This window comes from Gracilinanus agilis, chromosome 4, assembly GCF_016433145.1.
Source record: "Gracilinanus agilis isolate LMUSP501 chromosome 4, AgileGrace, whole genome shotgun sequence".
NCBI classification, from domain to species: domain Eukaryota; kingdom Metazoa; phylum Chordata; class Mammalia; order Didelphimorphia; family Didelphidae; genus Gracilinanus; species Gracilinanus agilis.
The window spans coordinates 23,961,600-23,971,129 of NC_058133.1; the positions used below are offsets into that span (position 1 = coordinate 23,961,600).

The 9,530-nt window shown below is 45.8% G+C and overlaps 1 protein-coding gene across 1 annotated transcript in view; it reads right to left on the bottom strand.

Annotated features, from left to right (window-relative positions):
• Positions 1-2,049: 2,049 nt before the first annotated feature.
• The window catches only part of TMEM61 (transmembrane protein 61), a 14,921-nt gene continuing 7,440 nt past the window's right edge, over positions 2,050-9,530 (bottom strand). Inside the window, exon 2 of the mRNA XM_044674793.1 lies at positions 2,050-2,677. Coding sequence (XP_044530728.1) covers positions 2,425-2,677 — 253 coding nt within the window. The 3' untranslated portion in view covers positions 2,050-2,424. The remainder of the gene's footprint in view (positions 2,678-9,530) is intronic.

A 9,530-nucleotide genomic window follows, 5' to 3' on the forward strand; every position in this document is an offset into this window, starting at 1 on the left:
TGTTTGCTATATGACCTCATGCAAATCATTTGTCCCTCCCTTGGCCTCAGTTTCTTCACCTATAAAATGGTGTGTGTGTGGTTTGAATTGAATGATCTCAGCTCCTTTTAGTGCTAAAATCCATATTCTGGGGGGCACCTAGGTGACTCAGTGGATTGAGAGCCAGTCCTAGAGACAGGAGGTCCCGGGTTCAAATCCAGCCTCAGATATTTCCTCGCTGGGTGACCCTAGGGAAGTCACTTAACCCCCACTGCCTAGCTCTCACTGCTCTTCTGCCTTAGAACCAATACACAGTACTGATTCTAAGACCGAAGGTAAGGTTAAAAAAATAAACTAAAACCCACATTCTGTAGTAACTTCTCAGTTGTTTGGAGGGTTGGCACTTGTTCTGACACTGAGAATTCCCCTCAGCCCAGTGCCAAGTGCTGTTGGGGCTTTTCTCCTCATCCTCTGGGGCCCCAGGGGCACTCAATATCCAGCTGCCTGCTTTCTACAGGGGAAAGTGGGGGGAACCTCAGACCTAAGTGGGTTCTTTCCCACACCTGCAACTCATTAACTCACCTGCCTCAAGGGGAATACTTTACATTCCCCTGTTGGAAGGACCCAGAAACACTTAGCCTAACACTTCTACACTTAACCCTTTGGGAAGGGAGAGGGTGCTATGATCAGAGACAGAATCACAGTATGAAAATGTCAGAGCTCTCACAGGGTCTTTTGAGCAAATGTAAGACGCCACAGCTAGATGGGATATTAGAACACGGAAGGTCAGAGCTGGGAGGATACGTAGAACACAATGTCAGAGGTGGCTGGTTCCTTAGGACAGAGGCTCAGAGCTGGGAGGGAACCTAGAATAAAGAATATTGGAATCTCTGACATAATTTAGTAAAATATCACCCTTTTGCAAAAGGGGAAACTGAGGCCCAGACAGGGAACTGACTTGCCAAAGACCACAAAATAAGGTAGTGGCAAGGGTAAGATCAGATTCCAGGTTTCCAGAGTCCTGGTCCAGGGTTCTTTGCCCAAAGCCATTCTCAGAGGAGTATTGTAGTCTGAGAACTGTCAATGGTGTGGTGGCCATGTGTCTCTTTATTTGGGATAAGGTATCAATGGCCCTTGCCTCAGTTGCAGCTCAAGAAGCCTTTACTAATCAACTACTATTAGCTCGAGGCTGGGGACACCTGGGGCAAACAAAAAAGAAACTAAAAATCCAGTCCTTGCTCTCAGCAAAAGTCCCTGTTATAAGGGGAGACTCACCAGAAAAAGGAAAAATGGATGTAAAAGAGCATGAGATTCAAAGGAATTGGGCTCTTCTCCAGTGGGGTGCCCTTCAGTGCCCTTTACTTTCTTTGTCCCTCCCAATTCTGACCTTTCCTGTTCTAAGGCCCCTCAGCTGACATTCTCTATCCCAGCATCCCACACCCCATTCCTCCTAGCTCTTCCATACTGATTTTCCTTTGCTATCTGTATCAAACGATTAACTCCGTGATGTAGAGAACTACTTCCTTTTCCTTCCTCCTTGATATACCTTGTACTCCCAGCCTTAGAGAAAGGAGATAGATAAACTCTGATGGATGGTTGTGGACTGACTCATTTCTGAATCCTCCCTGGGCTCTTCCTATGCCATCCCCTCCCTTCCTTCCTGGGCCAAATCCTCCTGGGTCTAGGAGCCTGCTCTCTTCAGGCTTTTCCTGGTGAAGGGCTTGTCCCAACTAGGTCAGTGCCCAGTCATCATTCACACTAAGGTTCAAGCACCTGATAACAGCTCTAAATCTGGCTGGTTTGACTTTTACAACAGTCAAGGGAGAAAGGGAAGGCAAAGATGATTCTCCCCACTTTACAGATGAGGAAACTGAGGCTGAGGGAAGTGATTTGTCCTAGTTCTTCCTCTTTGACACATTTTGTTTCCTGGGAGTTGATGGGGGAAGGTAAGGAGGTATAGTAGGGGGTTGGGGTCATAAAGACACTGAAATCCCTCTGCCCCAGGATAGATGTTTCTGTGTAAGGCCACCCAAATATCCAGGCACCAATAAAGACAATTCCTCACATCTCTAGTTTACAAAACTATTTAAGATTTGTTATCTCATCTGATGCTACATCCCCCAGAGGTCTATAGGGCAGGGATTAAGATTCTTGTTTTTCAAGTAAGAAAAAAAACAAGAGAGGCAAAAGCATTTGTTCAGTCACACAACAAGTCAATGGTCCACTGAGGATCCAAATCCAGGTCTAACCTGGATTCAAGTCCAAACATAACCTCTTTTTGACTCCTGGGAACAAAGGCAACCGAGGCTAAATATTGTCTCTGGAGAGGTGACAGAAGCCAGTCTGGGCTTTAACTCCTCCAAATGGGTTCCTGGTTAGCCCCCACCTGGCTGGCATCAGCTATCAAACATCCAAAGAAGACTTTGGTTCAGGATGGGGTGTCAGTCATAGGCCATAGGCATTGATGCTCTCATAGCTAGGTGGGGGGCTGACCCAGGCTATGCCTTGGTTTCCCCACATCTCTGGCTGGGAAGGGACCAGCAGTGCCCCATCTGATATGCTTCGAGTCAGTCCTCCTGCTGCCATGCCATTTGTTCTGCTGTATGGAGGTGGTCCACTCTCTTCTTCCTCTTCTGGGACAGGAGGGCTACAGCTCATGGCCATCTCATAGGTGGGGACTGAGGAAGATGCCCAGCTACTAAGAAAGAGGGACAAAAATAAGATTTAGTGAAATATGGAGAAAATATGGGAATGGAGCTGGAACCATAATAATAATCTTGTATTTCTATAACCATTGACAGCAACTCCAAGTTAGGGCGTATAAGTATCAGTGTCCCCATTTCATAAATTAAAAACTTTGTCTCCAAGAGAAAAATGACTCATCTACTATCACAAAGCTTCAGAGAGAAGAATATGATAAGTATCAAGCCAGAATGGATCTTTGATATCACCAAATAGATCTCCTTCATATAAAGATGAGGAAACTGAAACACAGGGTGGTTGAGTGATTTGCCCATAGTCACACAGCTAGCAAGTATCTGAGATAGAATTCAAACTCAGGTCTTCCAAGTCTAGCATTCAGTCCACTCTGCTACCAAGTTGACTTTTCTATAGCCTTTGAAGGCTTCTAAAGCTTTTTCCAAAGTATCTGCCTCCACTGAGGAGAGGCTATTGGGAAATAAGCAGGAGATTGACATTGGTCCTCCCATTCCTTCCTGTCTAAATCCCACCGAGCCCAATGCCTGGCCACTTAGTGAGTGTCCACCCTTCTATCTGTCCAGCTCTCCATCCTTCTGTGATGTAGAACTCAGTAGTCAACTGCCTGGAGATGGTAACTGAACTCATGGGAGCTGATGAGATCACCAAAAGAGAGGAGAAGAGGAGGAGGCTGAAGGCAGAGCTTTTTGGGACATCCAGAGTTAATGGGCATGACTTGGATAAAGATCCAGCAAAAGAGACTGAGAAGGACTGCTCAGAGAAGCAGGGAGAACCAAGAGAAAGTTGAGAAGATGCAGGAGGAGATCAGTGGTGTCAGATCCTGCAGAGTTCAGGAGGGATGAGAAGAAGCCATGAGACTGGGCACTAAAGGACTGGTGATCCCGGAGAGGGCAATTCCAGTCAAATGATAAGATCAGAAGACAGGTTCTCAGAGGGTTTACAAGAGAACGAGCTAAACAATCACCCTAGTACAAATATCAATAATATGGAAATAGGTCTTGATCAATGGCACATGTAAAACCCAGGGGAATTGAGCAGTGGCTATGGGAGGGGGGTGGGGAAGGGGAGGGAAAAAACATGAATCATGGAACCATGGAAAAATATTCTTAATTAAATAATTAAATAAAAATTTTCAAACGTTAAAAAAGAGAGAGAACAAGAGAAGCAGCAGCAATGTAGTATACAGACAGGTTTTTCCAGAATGAATGAGTGAGGGGTGGGTAGATGGCAGAGTGGATAGAACTATACAGACTGGGAAACAGGAGGTCCTAGGTTCAAATTTGGCCTCAGACATGTCTTAGCTGTGTGACCCTGGGCAAGTCACTTAACCCTGTTACGTATCCCTTACTACTCTTCTGCCTTGGAACTAATATTTAGTACTGATTCCAAGGCAGAAGGTAAGAGTTTTTTTTTAATGAATAAGTATTTATTAGCTTCTTACCATGTGCCAAGCACTGTGTGCTGAAGACCCAAATATGAAAAGACAGAAGTGAGGAAGAAGTCAGGTAATGGATAGAGGGGATGGCAAAATCTGGTGAGGGCTTTTCTTATGGACTGGGGAGGCAGGCATGCTTGTAGGCAGTAGGAAAGAAAATGGTCCACAGGGAAGGATTGAAGAGAAAGAGACAGAGAGAGAGAAAGACAGAGAGAATAACCAAGAACATGAGATTCTGGGCCATTACAAGAATAAAGTCCAGCCCACCTCTTGCAGGGTGATGATATTTACTTGGCTATGAACATAGCCCTTGCCCTGACAGCAAGGGAGATGTTTCCATTTTATCCTCGTATTCCCAGCACCTAACGCAGTGCCTGGAATGTAGTAAGTATTTAATAAACTGTTCACTGACTGGTTAAAATGCGAGTAAGATCAAAGGATCATCTTTTTTTTTAACAAGTAGGGAAACTGAGTGAACCTGTAGTGAATTTGGTTACCCGTTAAGCCTTAGAACAGGGCTCCCACCCAAGCATCTGGCCTCCCAGGGCAGGCCTCTTTCCACTCCAGCTGGCACTAGTGTCCCAGACTTAGACCCACCTCTTTCTCTCTCCCCTTCCAGACCCACCTTCGGGCTCTCTCTCCCCACCACTGAGCCCAGGAGGTAAACAACAAAGACGTTGGCCACACCTGGGCCCCATCAGCCAGCTGCCAGAGCAAAGTGACAGATGCCAGTTGACTCCAGCCCAGAAAGAGAAGATTATTTTCTTGGTCAAAGGATCATCGCTGAACTCACTGCCAGCTTGAAATCAGGCCCTCTGGGTCCCTCCCCCCAGCCCTTGGGTGGGTCCTTGATGCTTTGGGAAGAGGAAACCTTGGCTAGTAGAGTATAGCTAGTTTTAATCCTTTCTCTGAAATCTGATCGTAGTCACAGTCTGAACCACAATTCCACATACGCTATGACATACGGCGTAAAACACTGGATTTGGAGTCTGGGGATCAGGGTTCTAATCCTGGCTCTTCCTTGAACTTGTTGCATAACTACGGAAAAGTCACTTGCCATTGCTGGGTCTCCATCTGATCCTTTGAACATCCAGAGAAAGACAGAGAATAACTAGTAACTACCCGAGATGTAGTCCATTAGAAGACCCTCGCCTGGGCTATGCGATCGACTCATCTGGGTAACGAGGTGATTGTTGTGTCGGATATCCCTCCCTGGTCTAAATCCTCCTCTTGGCTCTTCTTTCCCTTCATTCTTCTTTAACTGGAGAGAGTTAGACTCTGACTTCAGACGCTGCTTCTAGAGCTAAATCCTATGGCCTGGAGAGGTGGGCCATTATGACTGGGATGACACTGCTGATTTTGCTGAATGATTTTGGGTTGGGTGGGTGATCTGGGAGTCATCTACATGGAGATGATAAGTGAACACATAGGAACTGAGGATGTCTGTCCCTGAAGGTGGAGGGGGAAAGAGAAAAGGGCTCAGGACAGAGTCCTGGGGGACACCCGGTTAGTGGATGTGGATGAAGCTCCAGCAAAGGACATTAAGAAGAATGGGAAGTGCTTAGAGATGAAATTAGATGAGGATACAAAAAGGAGGAAATGAGGAAGCCTCAATCAACTTTGGTTTTGAAAAAATGTCATCGGTTTTTTAAAAGATAGATCTTACATGGCAAAGGCAAGTTACAGAGTCTGAACGCCCAAGGGTGGTACGGTCCTGTCAGAATAGTGTCCGGGGTGGGGGATCAAAGCTCAGAATGGACTGAGGCTGTCAAAGGACACTAAGGTCCATGAAAACCATTTTTGTCAGCCAAATCATGGGAAGGAAAGAAACAAAAGAAGGGATGGGATCTTGAAAGTGGTGATGGGGTGGACAGGATAACAACTCTGCTCAACTTTCAAGTTTGTTTGTTTTTTATTTTCTAAGACAAGGAAATAATCTTTGGATTAGAAAAGGCAGAGCCAAAAGGGCTAATAGGAAAACCTATGAGAAGTATAGAGGTAGTAAGAGTGCTAGCACCAAGATGCCCTAGATCAGTGATGGCAAGCCTTTTGGAGATGGAGTGCTGGTCCCCCCAAGACTGAGTGCTGGGCCAGGCCCTCCCCCAGAGACCACGTGCCGTGCCCCCTCCCTTACCCCATACAGGGGAGAGAGGAATCATTCCCATTGGGCTGCTGGGTGGAGAGATGGGTGAAGTGAAGAATATCCTCAGTGAGTGTAGAGAGGGGGAGGGGAGTGACCCAAGCTCTCTGCTCCCCTCCAGCTCTGCTGCCTGTGAGCTGCCCACCTTATCCCTTGTGCACTCCCATTGAGCTGCTGGGCGGAAGAGTGGGGCATGTGAAAAAGATGTCATCAGGTAAAGTGGAGAGGGAGAGGGGGAGCAACTCTGCCCGAGTCCCTCTGCCTTTTGTAATCTTAAAAATTAATATACAATATATCCAAGTATTATATTTAAAAGATTTCTTAATAATAACTTGAAGTAAAGGGAAAAAAAAGCTAGAGTAAACAGGGAGCTAACCCAGCCATGGTTGAGAAAGAAGGGAGCGAAAGGGCGAGGTCTCGGCAAACTTATTTACTATACGTAAGGATGCTATGTGGACAAAGGAAAAGGATTCTGGGAGATGAAAAAGAATTCTGGGAGATGGAGTTCAAGGGTTCAAGATTTGTAATACACTTTCCAGTAATAAACTCTGGTGGGGGAGGGGAGAAGGCCCCCAGGAGGGTGGCCGAGTGCCCAAAGAGAGTGCTCCGTGTGCCGTCTTTTGCACCCGTGCCATACATTCACCATCACTGCCCTAGATGAATTCAAGTCATCAGATGAAACACAAGATGGATGCAAGTTCTGAGCTTCTCTCATTGATGTCTGAAAGGTCATGCAGAATGGGGGAGGTTCCCCAGATAGGAGACAGTTAAATGTTAGTCTGATTTTCAATCAGAGAGGAGAGTATTATTTATAAAATGTAGGCTAGGGAAATCAACTTCAATCCTGGCAAAATTCCAGAACCTATCATTTGTTAAAGGTATGACTAGTGAACAACTGGAGAAGGAAGTAGTGATCACAAAGCTTCAGCCACGTCTTCCTCAAGAGCAGCAGCTTGTGCCAGTTTAACCTTACGTCCTGCTTTGACGAAGGGTTACTAGTCAGGGGAATGTGGTCAAAGTCATTTATCTAGAGTACAGCAAAACCATTTGGCAAAGTCCGTCATGGTCCCACTGCAGACAAAGTGGAGGGCCAGAGTGCTTCTAGGCTTAACAACTGGACCCAAAGGGAATCGCAGAATGTTAGGATTGGACCTCTGGCACCATATAGTCTTACATGTGCCTGAAAATGAATCTCCTGCACCCAAAAATCAGCCTTTGTTTGAGGTTCTATCATAAGTGTGAACCTATGACCTCCCAAGGCAATCCACTCCATTTAGCCACATTGCTCATCATGAAATCTTTCCTTCTTTGAAACCTAAATTTTTGTCCCTTGTCCTTCCTTCTGGGGCTGAGCAGAATCACTAAAGTAGAGTTGGAGGTGACCTTAATGTCCCCCTAGTCTAATTTATCCTTGAAAAGAATCCCCCCTAAACCATAATCGGATAGCCGGGGTGAGTGGAGAGAACAGTGAACTTGGAGTCAGAGGCTCAAGTTCAAATCTTGCTTCAGATAATCACTTGATGGGATAATGGACAGGCCCCTTAAACTCTATCTGCCTCCGTTCTCTCATCTGTAAATGGGGATAATAAGAGTACCTGCTTCCCAGAGCTGTTGTAAAGATAAAATGAGATACTGTGACAAATGCTAACTATGTGTTATTATTGTTGTCATTGTTATTATTGTTGTCATTGTTATTATTGTTGTCATTGTTATTATTATTATTATTATTATGCTGACAAATGAACAACCAGCCTCTGCTTAAAGAAAGTAGAAGGGCAGCTGGGTGGCTCAGTGGATCAAGAGTCAAGCCTAGGAACAGGAGGTCCTGGGTTCAAATTTGACCTCAGTCTTTTCCTAGCTGTGTGACCCTGGAAGATGGTATCCAGCTAGAATGCTGAGTGTCCCTCCAGAATACCCCAAACAGGAGCTCCCACTAGGTTCATTCGCCCCTCCCAGGCCTGTCACCCAAGCCCTTATTGACTTTGCCAGTTTATATCCTGGGATCTGGGAAGAGGCGCCAGCCAGATGGCTCCCACAGAGAGAGCAGAAGAGAAACTCCCTCTGACAGAGCTGATCTGGGAGAATTGAGTCCTGGCTCACTGGCTAGGGAAGGAAGGTCACAGAGCAGACACAGCAGGACAAACAGAACGTCAGAGCTGGCAGAGGCTGAGAACAAGGAGCATCGGGGTTGGGAGGGAGCTTAGAACAGGGAAGGTCAGGGCTAGGAAGGCCTTTGGGATAGAGAATGTTAGAGCTGGGAAGGATTTGGGACCAGAGAAAATCAGTTCAGAGTGACTTCCCAGACCTCTGCCTCCTTCACTCAGTGGTCCAGCTAAAGGACACAAGATTTCATCTCCCTTCTCTTGATCTTTGCACAACCTGTGCCCTCCTCCTGGAATGCCCTCCCTCCTCACCTCTAGCTCCATTCAAGGCTCATCTTCTTCATGAGACCTTCATGAGAAAGGTCCAAGAAGAAATGAGAGACAAGTGAGATAGCTTGGAAAGATGTGCGACCAATTTATTGTATACCTAGAAAGAAAGCTAAATTATCCATAAAATAAATATTCTGTAATAGTGGAAGATAATAAAAACACTTGTCCCATGCAGTGTTTTATGGGTTATAAAATGCTTTCTAATACATTTTCTCTCTTCCTTTTTTTTAAACCCTTACTTCTGTCTTAGAATTGATACTAAGTGTTGGCTCCAAAGCAGAAGAGTGGTGAGGGCTAGTCAGTGGGGATTTAAGTGACTTGCCCAGGGTCACACAGCCAGGATGTGTCTGAGGCCAGATTTGAACCCAAGACCTCCCATCTCCAGACCTGGCTCCCAGCTGCCCTTCTATACATATTTTTATTTGATACACACCACACTGTGAGACAGTGCTGTCTTTGTCTCCTCATTTTGCAGATGGGGAAAATGAGGCACTGAAAAAAATGACTTGCCCAGAATCCCCACAGCTAGCATATGCCTGAAGTGAAATCCAAACCCATGACTTCCTGATTAGAAATCTAGTGTGTCTAGCATTCCATCCAGGGGTTCCCAGGCTGGGGCGACTGGACCCCTAGGGTACAGAAGTTTCTCAAAGGAACACGGGTTCTATTTGGTAAATGACTCTTTTATCCTATTGTGAAATCTTCTAAAAATAGTTATGTCAGGAAAAAAGTGTGTGTGTGTGTGTGTGTGTGTGAGAGAGAGAGAGAGAGAGAGAGAGAGAGAGAGAGAGAGAGAGAGAGAGAGAGAGAGAGAGAGAAGAAATGT